Here is a 16,424-nt window from a genome sequence, read left to right as displayed (position 1 = left end):
TTTCCTCTGCTTCTCATTTCTCTGTTTCTCTTTCCTTGACTTCCTGTGGATTTCTTAGGATTCCATCTTGATTTATTTGCAGTGGTTGCTCTGGGTATAATATACTTACATAAGTATAATATACTTACCACAGTCCATTGGTGTCAGAACTTTACCACTTTTAAGTGAAATGAAATCTCACTTCTTGAATTTCTCCACTTATAATAATATCAGTCTTGAGCATTAGATGGTATTATAATTTTTATTTCAATCATAAAATGTGATTTATAAAACTAATGAGGATAACATACTGTAAGTATTCATATTTCTACTTTCCATTATTCTTTGTTCCTCCCTGATGCTCCAAAATGTCTTTTATAACTTCATTTGTTTGAAGAATATCCAATAGCTATTCTTAATGAGTAGGTTTGCTAGCAACAAACATTTTTAGTTTTGCTTCATTTGAGAATATCAGTTTCCCTTTATTCCCACAGGATAGTCTGAACACTGAAACTTTCAATTAAGTTTTTTCTTTCAGCACTTGAAAAATGTTATGCCACCTCCTGCTAGCCCCCATAATTTCTGAAGAGAAATCTGCTGTCATTCAAATTGTGTTCTGCTATAGTAATGTGCTTTCTCTCTGCTTTTTCTTTCAGTTTTTACATGTTCAATTATAAACTGTCTTTGCGTGGATTTCTTTCAACCTATCCAAGTTGGAGTCCACTCAGCTTCTTGAACCCACATACTCATCTTTTGCTAAATTTGAGATGTTTTCATCCACTATTTCTTTGCATATTCATTCAGCTCATTTTTTTTTCTTCTACTTCTTCAGTTCAGTTTAGTTGCTCAGTCATGTCCGACTCTTTGTGACCCCCTTGAACCACAGCACGCCAGGCCTCCCTGTCCATCACCAACTCCCAGAGTTCACTCAAACTCATGTCCATCGAGTCAGTGATACCATCCAGCCATCTTATCCTCTGTCGTCCCCTTCTCCTCCCGCCCCCAATCCCTCCCAGCATCAGAGTCTTTTCCAGTGAGTCAACTCGTCGCATGAGGTGGCCAACGTATTGGAGTTTCAGCTTTAGCATCATCTAAATATATGAAAGTTGTCTCTCTTATTACTATTCCACAGTTCACTGAGTCTCATTTCCCCCCGTCTTTCTTCTCTTTGTTCTTCAGATTTAATCATTCTATTGATCTATTTTCAAGTTCACTGATTCTATCATGTCATTTCTACCCTATTATTGAACCCATCCAATGAGCTTACTTATTGTATTTTTCAGTTATATAATTGCCTTTCTTTAAATTGAGACAAAAATGCACATACCTTACTGGCTCTTTTGCTAACTTAAAAAAACTTTTTGCTATTTCCTTGCTGAGCTTATTTTTTGTTTCAAAAGAATTTGTAATTACTTGTTAAGGCATTTTTATAATGGTTGCTTTAAAATGTTTGTCAATTAATTCCAACATCTCATTCATTTTGAAGGTGTCATCAGTTGGCTGTCTTACTTGTGATTTCCTTGGTTCTTGGTATAAGAGGTGATTTTAGATTGTATCCTGAGTGTTTCATCTGTTAGAAGACTATGGGTCCTATTTTAATCTTTTTATTTTAGTAGACAGTATGTCTAGCATGCAGGTCCTGGCCTACCTTTTGGTCTATAAGTCCAGTGGCAGTTTAAGTTTCAGAGTCTTTGCAGTGTTTATTTGATTTACCTGGTGCTCATGGTGGCTTTTCAATGGTGCTACTTTAGGGGGAAGAGGTTTTCCCCAAGATGAGTCACCTGGTACCTCTAGGTTAGGGGGAGAGGGCCTCCTGCCCATGGTGATGAAAACTTCAGGGTTAGACATTTCTATGGTTGGAGGCCACTTGCCAGTGCCCTCTGGCTTCCCACTTCTTTCAGCAAGTGAAAGGAATCTCAGGCCTGGCAGAAAAATAGTGCTTCCCCTGGACACTTGCCAGTGGGGATCCCTATACACTGCCCTTGAGGTTTCTATCAGACTCATCTGGTGGTGTTGGAAGGACTCCTCTTCCATCCTGGGCTTCTGTATGTTGCTAGCTTGGTGGTCGGGAAACACCAAGACTGGATTACCTTCTTCTGTTGGAGGTGCTACGACATCCTGTAGCTATGTTCCCCCTCCAGTTTGGAGAGTGCTTAGCCGGTTTATTTTCTTCTTTATACCTTTCAGAGTTTTCTTTCTGATGTCTCTTGCATTATTTCATAATCATTAAATAGAGAATTGATAATCATACTTAGCATGGAGGAGCAAGGAGGGAAGAGTCTCCTTCCTTTCCAGACAACTCAGAATACAATATTTTTAAAAATTTATATCTGCACAACTTCCCCCAAACCTAAAAGCACAAGTTCTATCCTAGAATTATTTTTTAAATCATGTATTCCAAAGGAGTATTCCTTTCTTGGCTATTCCTCTGTTAATAGAGGAAGTAGCAGTAGCACAAATTAAAGTGACTTAAAGACACTTTAAATTCCACAGTATGATATAGCCTTAGGCATTTTCTATATCAACCCAGTATGATGACTATATTCACTCATTTATAAATTTTTATTGAGTTGTGCCAGGTATTGTCACCGTCACTGGGAAGGTAGCAGTAAAAGAAAATTAAATCCTCATCCTCCCAAAAGTTTACATTCTCTAAATTATGGAATATTTTCTCATTTTAAACCCATTCAAATCATAGCAACCATCCAGCTTATTGTCTATTCATCCACAGGATGAGCTCTCAAACAGCAAACTCAGCTTACATCTGTTTCACAAAAAGTATCACTTTCCATTAGGCATTTTCAATACTTTCATGTGTGTAATTTAACTGTACTTGTGTTCATTTCCTAACTAGCTAAGTAAATAAAATAGCAACTATTTCAGTAAAAATTATATTTTCTGGGTGTTATGGACAAAAAAGGTGAAAGGGTGAGATCTCTTGCGAAAAACTACTTGGAGAGTGCTGAGAAGAGAGATCTGAAGACTGTATCTTCGGAAACAGATACAAGTTCAGCTCCAAACCTCTCTCCTCTCTTTAGACTCTTCAGGTGATCTCATCAGATTATAGAGCCAACTTGGCTAAATAAACATGCTCCATGTTTAGACTGTTACAATTTAAATCTGCCCTGATATGAACAAATATACAAACAAAATAAAATATAGAGCAAATACTTGAAGTAAACAATGAAACCATAGTATGTACAGCAAATAAATGAGAACATTCTCGGGCTACAAAGAAGAGTTCTATGAGAAAAGTAACTTCCTATCTTTCTTTGGGTTTGTGAACATTTCTATCTAAATTCAGATTTGTAGAAAAATAAGATTTTGGAAGCAATAAGAATCAAATATGGTATAGCTGAGGGAGAGTTATAAGTGTTGGATATAACTGAAAGTAAGACTCAGAACCTACAGTAAATATATAACAAATTTATTTGAGAACATGAGAAATAAGCCAAAAAAGTTCTTTGCATGTGTTCATATTTGTTGAACAAATACATTTAAAAAGGAATAAACTCAAAAATCAGGACAAAATAGTTTTAATCAAGGCTGTGTAAGATTTTGAAGAATATGAGTATTATTAGTGTAATACATCCTTAGAAGTCAAGGAGGTACGTTAGAAAAATGGATTAAGACAAAACAAAACACAAAGTTTAAACTTTTCATAGCACGGTGAAATATAACAGGAGAGGAAAAATGGTGCAGAAAGAGTGACCAGTATAATTTAAAGTTGAAGAAGGTAGGTTTCTTACTGTTCTTTAACAAAACAGGCAAAGAAACTTAGCCAAGTGAAACATTATAGGCGTAAGTAGGCATCCTGGTGAGTATAATGAAAGGAGAAAGGGACAGTCGGGATAGAGGTGGGTCAAAAAAGATGCATGCTAAGAAGGTGATCGACAGGTGTATGCAGCACATTTTGACATCAGACGCTGAGAAGAGACTCCAGTACAAGGAGGTTCAAAGGCTGTCTTGATAAACTAGTTCAATCACAGGCTGTTAAGAGAACTAACTGTTGAAAGCTGAAGGGTCAAAGCTATTAGTAAGATAGGTTGCAACTGGTGGCCTCAAGTAATCATAGAGTTAAGCTGAAAACAAAATTATGAAAAGTTACCCTTCTTTTCAATAACATAACTAACTCAGGAAAATATCCTTTCGCTGTCAATATGGGCTTAAAGATAGATTCTTACTGTGTTATCTTGGCTTATCTGGGAAGCTGTTAATTCTAACTTTTGATTTTAAATGAAAAAGTTATCAAAACAAACAAAAAAGCAACCAGACCCACTTTAGTTTGCAAGCAGACGAGGCAGCTGGCAGAAGGCATCCTTCAGTACATGGTTGAGGCTGGCTCGAACGGCAGCTGCTACTTTATTCTGGATTGCTAGAGCTAGAATCAAACCAGTTTTGTCTTTAGCGTCATTCCTCTACCCTCAAAGCCGCCAGTTTAATAACTGCTGACCCCAACTAGTTTGAGGTTGGAACAAAAGACAGACTGTGATTTTAGGGTAAGGAATCCTACTCAGTATCTAAAAAAAAAAAAGTGAGAGGTAGTCTCTCAACTGTCACAATTTCAACTACTGGTTTTGTCTCTTTAAAAGGCTCTGTCTTGTGAGGGGAAAGTAAACTGGCTGGTAGTCAGAGGTATTCTCTCACTTTCAAGGTACAAGGCAGTGCCTACTGTGCAGGTCAGATTTAATAGCCAGAACACAATGTCCAGGGGCTTCTGAACCTGAAGAGGGTCAGCCGATCCCTCAGTACCAGCCATTATCTGGCTTGACTATCTGCCAATAAGGATTCTCAAGCTCTTTCTCCTATGACTACCTAACTCCTCTTCAAAATCACTTTCCAATGATTCATTCTGTTTATATTGATTTATCCCATGCATTATATTTAAGTGTGGAGAACTTACTAAAAATTTGAGGCAGGTAATAAATAGCCATTTAAAAGAGCACACATGATGTAAAAGGGAACAAAACATCCATTTCCTGTTAGAAATGGCAGAGATTTAATTATATACAGTTCTTTTTAAAAGGAGAGCCTATATTTTCCAAAATATTGAATAAGTTTACAATAAGTCTGAATATCAGAATTTCCAAGGCATATTTTACGCATATTTATTATCAATAACATATAGTGGGCATTCAATAAAATGATAAATTCTGAATTATGCATGTGTGTATATGCTAATTAAATGATAGTCTAGTAAACAGATACTAGTAAATAATGATACCACCAGTGGCTCAGACTTTGTAAAGAATTTGTCTGTAAAGCAGAAGACCCGGGTTTGATCCCTGGGGTTGGGAAGATCCCCTGGAGAAGGGAATGGCTACCCACTCCAGTATTCTTGCCTGAAAAATACCATGGACAGAAGCTATAGTCCATGGGGTCGCAAAGAGTTGAACTTGACTGAGAGACTAGCACTTTCAATTTTTATGAGTTTTGTGCATACTACTGTACTTTCAGTTCTAACTTAAAGGCAAAAATCACCATCTGCCCATGGATGTATGCCAAGACTTTTTCAGAAAGCTGTGTTTTACCTTCTAGTTTGTAAGCACAAGTCTGCACAGAGCCTTTATGTGTTTATACCTGGTGCACTGTAACTTAACACAGATTATGCACCATTGCACAATGGGGCAAAGGACACTATAATCACAGAATAATCACAGTAAAACTCTGAACCTTCTTATTGGTAAGGATCTTTTCATCAGTGAGCAAAGCCTAGTGAAAACATGCCAAAGTGGTTTCAGATATGTATACTGTTGTTTACGAGACTTGTACTAAGTTTTATCTTTTTTTTTATTGGAGGCTAATTATTTTACAATATTATATTGGTTGGTTTTGCCATATATTGACATGAATCTGCCCCAGGTGTACATGAGTTCCCCTTCCTGAACCCCCCTCCTACTTCCCTCCTCCCCTTATACTCCCTCTGGGTCATCCCCGTGCACCAGCCCTGAGCACCCTGTATCATGTGTCGAACCTGGACTGGTGATTCGTTTCACATATGATAATCTTGTAGACAGTGACAGCTGACATAAACATGCACTGGCCGATAGTTTCCTTAGACCCATATTTATCTATGAGTTCCTCTGAAAAAATGGTTATAGGGAATACCTTTTTTAATTGTGGTAAAATGAACATGAAAGTGAAAGTCGCTCAGTCATGTCTGGCTCTTTGCAACCCTGTGGACTATACTGTCCATGTTATTCTCCAGGCTAGAACACTGGAGTGGGAAAATGCACATAAAATTTGCCATTTAAACAATTCTCAAGTATGCAAGTCAGTGGCGTTAAGTACATTCATACTGTTGTGCATTCATACTGTTGTGCCATTCTCCATCTCCAGAACACTAGCACCTCCCCAGAGCCTCCACATCCATTAAACACTAACTCCCATTTCTCTGGTCCCCTGAGCCCTGATAATGACATCTCTGTGAACTTGATTCTTGTATGTACCTCATATAAGTGAAATTATACAGACTTTGTCCTTTTGTGTCTGGTTTATTTCACTGAATATAATGTCTTCAAGGTTCATCCATGACGTAATGTATCAGAATTTCCTTTCTGTTTATAGCTGAATATCATGAATATGGTTGCAATGAACACTGGTATACATATATTTGAGTGCCAGCTTGCAATTCTTTTGACTATATACCTAGAAGTAGAATAGCTTTATTATATGGGTAATTCTATGTTTAATTTTTTTTAAAGGAATTGTCACCCTCTATAGAGGCTGCACTACTTTACATTCCCATCAGTACTACAGAGGGTTTCAATTTTTCCACATCTGGATGACTGTTTTTTAAGAATAAATATCTCATCTTATTTCATTTCTCTTCTACTTATCACTTGCTTTTATTACTAAAATCAAAATCACAGAATTTATAATGCAAGATTTAGTCGGATTAGAGACCTAAATCCAAGAGTGGAAAGGGAGAGACAGAGAAAGTTTTAAGACAGAGAAAGTTAAAACTTATGCCTTTTAAATTGTGGTAAAATGCACATAAAAGGCAAAAGCAAGCTCTGAAAATAGCAAACTAAAGGTAAGTATGTACAAATGAAGAAGGGATAGTGAATTTTGTCTTTCAGAAGGAAGCAGAATTAAAGATAATTAGATAATGTGCACCTAAATTTTTCATCAGTATGGCATACTGATGGAAAGGTAATCAATAATTTAGGATTATTATTTTCTTCAGACTGTTGCAAAAGGTGAGTGATGATAATTTATTCTAAAATATTGTACACATTTGTTTATATAAAATAATGTTTAAAAAATTTAAATTAAGTAAAATTATTCAATATTTTAAACAGGCTAGAATCATCATTTTAGAAATAGGATAAATCATCTTAAAGTAAAAGGATAGATTCTTAAAGCAACCAAAGAAGAATTAAAGAGCCTCTTGATGAAAGTGAAAGAGGAGAGTGAAAAAGTTGGCTTAAAACTCAACATTCAGAAAACTAAGATCATGGCATCCGGTCCCACTGCTTCATTGCAAATTGATAGGGAAACAATGGAAACAGTGACAAACTTTATCTTCTTGGGCTCCAAAATCACTGCAGATGGTGATTACAGCCATGAAATTAAAAGATGCTTGCTTCTTGGAAAAAAAGCTACAATCAACCTAGACAGCATATTAAAACGCAGAGACATTACTTTGCCAACAAAGGTTCATCTAGTCAAAGCTATGGTTTTTCCAGTAGTCCCATATGGATGTGAGGGTTGGACTATAAAGAAAGCTGAGCACTGAAGTATTGATGCTTTTGAACTGTGGTGTTGGAGAAGACTCTTGAGAGTCCCTTGGACTGCAAGGAGATCCAACCAGTCAATCCTAAAGGAAATCAGTCCTGAATATTCATTGGAAGGACTGATGCTGAAGCTGAAGCTCCAATACTTTGGCCACCTGATGTGAAGAACTCACTAGAAAAGACCCTGATGCTCGAAAAGATTGAAGGTGGGAGGAGAAGGGGACGACAAAGGAGAGATGGTTGGATGGCATCACCAACTCAATGAATATGAGTCTGGGCAGGCTCGGAGAGTTGGTGATGGACAGGGGAGCCTGGAGTACTACAGTTCATGGGGTTGCAAAGAGTCAGACATGACTGAGCGACTGAACTGAAAGCAAATTTAATTAACATATACAAATATATAGTATCTCAAGTTTATATACTATTTTATAATACTTTATAAAATATTCATGTAGACATTACAAAATTCTAATGTTTCTAAACTTGTCTATACCATAATATTATAAAGGGATATTTAACATATATATTACTACTTTCACATGAAAATATATTCTCCTGAAAGATAACAATAAGTTTCACCTTAAAAAACACAGTAATATAAATTTAAGGAAACAAAATGGCATTTTCCTGACCAATCCAAACTTATAAAAGAGAAAGATAATTTAGTCAAATTTTGTCAAAATTAATTCAAAAAAGAATTTCAAAATTACTATCTGGATATGATAGAAAACTGTGACCCTCTTTCAGAGTTATTTAAAAAATTAGTCACATAGGATTTTGATTAGTTTAGCTACAACATGCACGTTGAGACTATTTCCAAGTAGACGATAACGCTGTTTGACAGTTGTCATCTCAGGAAATCCTAGAAAAGAGAGACAATGATTTACAATACAATCATTTGAAATATTAACTTTCAGAGATAAAAGGATATATTCTTTAGTAAAGGCATAGTGGTCCCTGGTTGGGGAAACTATTAATAAGATCCAGCATGTCATGTGGTGTGGTAAAAAAAATAGAAAGTAAAAAAAAAAAGCAAAGTATTCTATGTTTAATATTTATCTTAGTACTTATTAATAACATTATGTATTAACAATATTATGTGTACTGTATACAACTATAAAATATAGTGCAACTCAATCTTCAAGCATTATCAGTAAAAATCAGCTGATCCAAGGTTTATTCATGTTATAATATATACCAATAGTTCATTCCTCTCCATGTCTGAATAATATTCTATCATATGGATATACCATATTTAATTTATCCATCCATTCATTGACAGGTATCTGGGTTTTTCCCTACTTTTTTATTATTACAAACATTGCTGTTATGGACATGGACATACGTATGCACGTGTAAGTTTTTTTTCAATTCTCTTAGATATATACCTAGTGGTGAGACTGCGGGAAAGTGAAAGTCACTCAGTCGTGTCTGACCAACTCTTTGCAACCCCATGGATTATACAGTCCATGGAATTCTGCAGGCCAGAATACTGGAGTGGGTAGCCTTTCCCTTCTCCAGGGGATCTTCCTAACCTAGGGATCCAACCCACGTCTCCCACATTGCAGGTGGATTCTTTACCAGCTAAGCCACAAGGGAAACTTCAGGGTTGTACCGTAATTCTGTCTAACATTCGAGGAACTGCCAGAATGCTTTCTAAGGCAGTTGTACCACTTTATATTCCCACCAGTAGTGTACAGGGATCCGATTTCTCAACAACTCGTCAACACTGTTATTATTTGTCTTTTTGTGAAGTGGTATCATACTGTGGTGTTGACTTACCTTTCCCTAATATCTAATGATGTTGAACATCTTTTCATGGGCTTATTTACCATGTATCTATTTTCTTTGGAGAAATGTCTATTGAAATCTTTTGCCCACTTTTAAACTGGATTATTTTTCTTTTTATTGTTAAGTCATGAGACTTCTTTCTAGCAATATATTCTATATACAAGTCCTTTATATTCTGCTTCTACAAACTGAAATTTTCATACTGAAGCTCTTTTTGCTACATTCTTTTTCAAAATGAAATACCCTGCAGATACTATATTTGCCGGAACAAAACCTTGCACATATCACCATAAGAGACTGTCCAGGCATAAGAGTGGACACTAGAATCTTAGTTACAATCCCAGAATTTCACATTCAGAACCCTCTGACATAGCAATTAAAAAAGCAATCAGTTAATAAAGGAAGTAATTAAAGATCATTACTAAAGCAAAAATTGGGCTTCCCTGGTGGCTCAGTGGTAAAGAATCCACCTGCCAATGCAGGAAACAAGCATTTAATCCCTGATCTGGGAAGATTCCACATGCTGCAGAACAACTAAGCTCCCATGTGCAACTATTGAGCCTGTGCTCTAGAACCTGGAGCTGCAACTACTGAAGCCCTCACACCCTAGAGCTGGTGCTCCCCAACAAGAGAAGCCACCGCAATGAGAAACCTGTGCACTGCAACTAGAGAGTAGCCCCTGCTTGTCGCAACTAAAGAAAGGCCAGTACAGCAACAAAGACCCAGCTCAGCCAAAAATAAATAAATAAATGTATTTTTTAAAAATTTCAAAATTTTATAAAGTTGCTTCATCAACACTAGACATTACGTTACCTGCAATAAAATAAGAGTGATTACCATAATAAAACTATAGTTGCAATGGAGCCCAGTCATATAATTCCTATCATAATGTCTTAGGCAAGAACATTAGTCATCTCAGAAGTTATTTACTTCAAAGTAGCCAGAGGTAGAAATATATCTAGAAACTTTAAGACTATCCCAGGGATGGTCCTTTGTGATATCAAGATTGTATCAACGGGGAAGACACGTCTGAAAACAAGCAAGATTTGTAAATGGAGGGAAAATATGTCTATCTACGGCTGATTCAAACTGATGTATGGCAAAAGCCATCACAGTTCAGTTCGGTTCAGTCACTAGTCATGTCCGACTCTTTGCGACCCCATGAACCACAGCACGCCAGGCCTCCCTGTCCATCACCAACTCCCGGAGTTCACTCAAACTCATGTCCATAGAGTCGGTGATGCCATCCAGCCATCTCATTCTCTGTCGTCCCCTTCTCCTCCAGCCCCCAATCCTTCCCAGCATCAGTAATTATCCTCCAATTAAAATAAATAAATATTTTAAAAAATCCTATATATATAATGCATATATATATACACATGCAATATATACATGTATTTCATATATAGGAACTAAAATCTAAATTTGTTTATGGAAAAAAATTACATAATTTTTTAAAGTTAAAAGGTAACTTTTAAAAAACTTCAGTTCAGTTCAGTTCAGTTCAGTCACTCAGTCGTGTCTAACTCTCCGCGACCCCATGAATCACAGCACGCCAGGCCTCCCTGTCCATCACCAACTCCCGGAGTTCACTCAAACTCATGTCCACAGAGTCGGTGATGCCATCCAGCCATCTCATTCTCCGTCGTCCCCTTCTCCTCCCGCCCCCAGCCTTTCCCAGCATCAGAGTCTTTTCCAGTGAGTCAACTCATCGCATGAGGTGGCCAAAGTATTGGAGTTTCAGCTTTAGCATCAGTCCTTCCAATGAACACCCAGGATTGATCTCCTTTAGAACGGACTGGTTGGATCTCTTCGCAGTACTTAGGTACCTTAAAAATAATAATCCTCTCCAAAACAAAGAAACCTAGAATTAAGAAGGTCAAGATAGCAGCAATTATTCAGTAAGTGAACGTTAGTGTCTGTCTCTTCCAAAGCCTGCTATCTCATGAATGCAGGCCACTGGCCACAAAGAGAAACAGGACAACATGTGCAGGAGGATCAATGCAAATCCATTACTACCGTGGACAAGCAGCTCCAAGAATGCCCATTCTGGACCCAGGATTAATGAAGGACAGACCTGCTTGGTGCGAACTATAGAGGCTTGACTGACTACACACATCTATCACACATTTTAAAAGAAGGTTAAGCAATTTGCCAGTGCAGGGCACATGGGTTCAGCTCCTGGTCTGGGAAGATTCCCCATGCAACTGAGCATAAGCACCACAACTACTGAAGCCTGAGCATCCCAGAGCCCAAGCTCCCAACAAGAGAAGTCACCACAATGAGAAGCCTGCCACCACAACACCGCAACTAGAGAACAGCCCCTGCTCACTACAACTAAAGAAAGACTGTGTAGCCCCAAAGACCCAGGGCAGCCATAAAAAATAAATAAGGTTTTCTCACACTTATTAAATATTTTCAGAGAACTCTGAAAAATCCTATTTTACCCTATTTATATCTTTAAATACTGAGAAAAAGTGTTCATGAAATAAAGGCTATAACATCTATTATTTAAAATATAAAAGCACAAATTTCATATTAGGTATTAGACAGTTTGCAAACATGTTACATATGTTAATTCACTTACCTGTTATAACAACCCTATGAAGTCAGTACTGCAATTACCCCCACTTTACAGACACATAAACTAAGGCAGAAAGTGATTTATGTAGGGCTAAAATTCATGGTCTGTCTGACTCTGGGGTCTGTGCTAAATTTCATTATTACCAAAGTGACTACTACTACTTGAAAAAATAAACACTGAACTAAAACTTAGAACTTAGTTGCTATTAGACAGTAAATCTCTTTTCTCTCTATAGTACTACGGAAAGTACCTTTGATGACTCATCCTAAAAATGAAAGAAAAAAAAGTAACCAGGACAGTAGACTGGGAAATAAATTTCTGAGTGCAATTCTCACTTTTTTGTTTGATGATGTTCTCATTCACTTTGTGACATAAACTAAGACGAGGGAAGTCTATGTTTTCTTAAATAACCTTCCCTGGGATAGTTCAAACTGAATGAGATCACCACAAAAAAGGCAGAGAGGGCAAAATAAACCCGGTTGCTGTGACTCTGCTTGGAGAATCGATTACCAAGAGGGTAGTCAAATTCTATTGGAGCTTGTTCTCAATGCAAAAAAAGATGCACTCCAAACCTCAAGTGTAAATCCATTATTTAGATTTTAAAAGATGATCTATTTAACCCATGATGTTCTTCAAGAATAGTACTGTAATAATATTATAACAAGATTAGATTTAGCAAAGCTTGGCTTTTCTGTAGTCAAGATTCCAGTAAGTTATCAAAAACACATTTCATCCTTGTGAGGAATGAGGGAGATTTGTCTCTTCCTTCCCAAGAGCCAGGTGCAAGGGATACCCCTCACCTCCCTCTGCCTAGGAAACCAATGGCATCCACAGAGTGAGAGCCCCTGTGCCAAGGAAGCAGGATCAGGGAGAGGCAGTTGCTCTAAGAGGCGAAGGCACTGCATCCAGTCTCCTAATACAACAATCCCTGGCCTTCCTCAATGATAAAAGACATCAGGGCTCCATCTTTCTCACTCTGGAACTGTATGTTCATTTTTGTTCTTGAGATTCTCTTCAGATCCTCTAATTTGGTGTCAATTCTGGGATCTGTGCTCCCAAGTCACCCTTAATTTCCATTAGGAAAGCTCCTTCCTAGAACCTCTCTACTTTCTCTTTTTTCCACTTAAACCTTGTAGGGAAGGAGAAAGGTGTCTAACTGATAAGAATGTACCTCCTAGGAGAAGAAATACAAATAACATACCTCCCACTATACACACGCAAAAATAAATTTCTTAATTGTCTTTTAATAAAAAAAAAAAAAGACAATTCCAGGCATTCTTTCACAACAGCTAGTGTCGGGTTATATGAACAGGACTCCTAGAAGCAAAAAATAAATTTGAGAAAGAGATGCTATTAAAAACCATCTGTGGGGAAAGTTGAGGAATTTCTGATTTGGCCTTTCTGTTCCTGCAAGGCATCTGGAACCATTACTGGAGTAAAAGGAGGAGAATTGAGTCTGAAGGGAATGACAGGTTGTGGACAAAAGCAGAAACAGGAGAGAAGGAAGATGTCAAAATGGCACAGGAGAGGAAGTGTTCTCCACCTCTGTCTGGGCAAGGGTTTATTCATAACTCACACAGGAGTCCCTAATGAGTTCGGAGACCATTAATAAATGAAAGCTGGGGTCTGTGTGTATCCCGCATACCAAATTCTGGAGGAAATCCAAGGAGATTTGCTATTTCTTTAGGAGTGAAAAATCGAAGCTGAAGCATTGACAATCTCATTATCTTTTCTTCTTGTGACAAACTGGTAAGGGATTTGTAGATATTCTCAATCTGTAGGAAAACATCCATGATAACTAATAAGTAATAAATAATTAATAGAATGCAATTAATTTGTTAAGATAATATCATCTGCTGTGAGGCAGTTTAAAAATGATGAACATATAGTCCACCATAACACACAGAAGTCCAGGGTAAAAAGTCTGTGCAATGAACTGTATAATTGGCTCTTCAAGGGTAAGATAAACTCTGAAAACAAACAAAAGCTTGATGTTGAAGAGATCAGGATACTTTCAGTGTGTCTGTCATTTTTGGTCTCTTAAAAATTAACTCATAAGAATATAAATAATAAATAAATAACAATATAATATAAGAGAAAAATAGTGAAAGGAACTTGGTCAACTAGTAGGTCAGTTTTACAATACAAACAGTCTTTAGAATGTTTATGGTTTATGACTAATTTTATCAAATTAAGACATTTTCTTAAGTGATAAAATATATTTAATAAATATGATTTCTCAAATTCTGACATTTGTTTGCCTTTGATACGGTTTTACCATGGGTAAATTTTATTAACAGTTAAAGAGTTTAAATCAGCATAAAAGAAAATAATGTGATTTCACTGCAGAACTATTCGGAAGTATATAAAATTTACAACACATCAAGCTTGTATTCAACCATGACACCACAAAGAATTTGCAATTGAAGTATTAACAAACAGCCTTGCTAAAATAGATTTATTTTTCCCTAAAAGGCATTTTTATAATATGTGCTCCAAAAGAAGGCTCTAATATTTGTGTGTAATCTTAGAGAACCTTAACTATTGTACTCTGCATTTTAAATTACCCTTTATGGAGTATAAAAAGAAGGGTAAAAGGTAAGAAAAAAAAGTGAAAATATAAAACACTTCTTGTACATATACCCATACCTAGCAACAAGAAAAAGATTTATTCTATAGTAAATAATTATTATACACATATTAATTCCAATTGAATATGTAAAATTATTTTAACATTCTCAAATTTTAAGTAGCAAATAAAATTTTATTTAAAAATATTTTCAAAATATTTAAGTCCTGAAACCTGCATAGTACCTGCACATCCTCTGTTGTCTGCAATACAGATCCTGTCCCTTCAATGTAGCGTCCATAACTGAAAAATTAACACAAATATTTTGTAACATCTGGCTGTTAATGATAGATTTCTTAAATATTTCTTGAATGAATCAATTTTACATAGCTACATCTTTCTGAAATATTCTGAATAATATCACATAAATATGCTTTGTAATTAAAAAAAAATTAGGTGAAAGACTTAAGATCATATTTAAACTTCTCAGACACTAAACTTGACAAACTTTTTGTTGTGTAAATAATATTTGCATTATGCATTACTGTCATTTTTATAAAATGTCAGTTTTTAAATGTTCATCACATTTAAATGCCCAGGAAGTATGCATTAGTTACAACTTTTATATCCAAATACTATTCAGTACTAGCATCCCTGACACATTAAACCAAATGTTATGAAGGTGAAAATGAATAGCAGCTATTTTTCTTCAGATGCCTGAACCATCATTTCTTCTCATGAACCCAAAACCCTATTCTCGCCAGCCCAGGACAGACTCAGGCTCATCAAACATGTATCCACCTCCTACTGTAACACCGTATGTTTTAACTATTTATCCTGTGATAGACTATTGTTTTAAAAAACTATATTAAAAATACAAAACACTACAGAAATACAAGGTATTAGTAATATTTCTTATAGTACGATCACTGCCAAACTGGCTGCATGATATTTTATCATTTTTTCCTAATAAATGAATTTAAAATATAAATTAAAGAAAGTCACATCAGAGAAAAGCTTATATATCATGTGTGTGTCTGCTTATATTATCTACACTAAAGTAGACTTTCACATTAAAGCTTCTTTTATACCATTTTTATAATTATAAAAGAATTTCAAGGTTTTTTTTTTTTTAAATTACAAAAGAGGTAAGTCCTGTTTTATGAGAATCAAAAAGAGAACCTATCAGACTTGGAAAGAGACAACAGCTGACTGAAGACTTTTAAGGTGATGGAAAAAGCAATAAGCCTATTCCCCTAGAAGTACAAGGGCAGAGTATGAGAAAATCAGGATAAGCCTCGTACAATTATCTCAGGGGCAGAGTGTCAAGACAACTAGCTAGCAAGTAAAGAGAGAAGGTTTGAATGTTTAAATCATAAAACTACCAATCAAACGAGTTTGAGTGGTATTAACAAAGAAGAGTCAGGGATCTTTTACAAATTCTTCTCCAAGGGTCTTATTTCCCTTTCTCTCTAGGTTTAAAAAGAAACTTGAAAAATACACTTGGGAAATAAGCCAAAGGCTATATCCCCTAAATGTCTAGTAAAATAAATTATGATATACCTATTCCATGAGTATAGCAAAATTCTTAGGCAATAATACCCAAATTACATTGTACGGTCAAAAAAATGGGTGCATAATGATGATTATAATATGCTACAGTTTACTTAAAGAAGGGGGTAAAAATATACATGTATATTTAGATACCCTGCACACACCACCTCTGGAAGATCAGACAGTAAACTGAAATCATCGGTTGCAT

At 36.1% G+C, this 16,424-nt stretch overlaps 1 protein-coding gene across 3 annotated transcripts in view; it reads right to left on the bottom strand.

Annotated features, from left to right (window-relative positions):
• Positions 1-317: 317 nt before the first annotated feature.
• The window catches only part of TRDMT1 (tRNA aspartic acid methyltransferase 1), a 101,599-nt gene continuing 85,492 nt past the window's right edge, over positions 318-16,424 (bottom strand). For all 3 annotated transcript variants that reach the window (XM_088844061.1, XM_055429439.2, XM_055429430.2), the window contains 3 exons: positions 14,908-14,965; positions 13,739-13,868; positions 318-8,580 (listed from right to left, as the gene is read on the bottom strand). In XM_088844061.1, the coding sequence (XP_088700187.1) occupies positions 8,480-8,580; positions 13,739-13,868; positions 14,908-14,965 (289 nt within the window). In that variant the 3' untranslated portion in view covers positions 318-8,479. The remainder of the gene's footprint in view (positions 8,581-13,738; positions 13,869-14,907; positions 14,966-16,424) is intronic.

This window comes from Moschus berezovskii, chromosome 15 (assembly GCF_049115385.1).
Source record: "Moschus berezovskii isolate FMDL1 chromosome 15, NW_MosBer_1.0, whole genome shotgun sequence".
NCBI lineage: Eukaryota > Metazoa > Chordata > Mammalia > Artiodactyla > Moschidae > Moschus > Moschus berezovskii.
The sequence above is the reverse complement of the archived record's forward strand: the minus strand, read 5'-3'. Positions and strand labels throughout refer to the sequence as shown.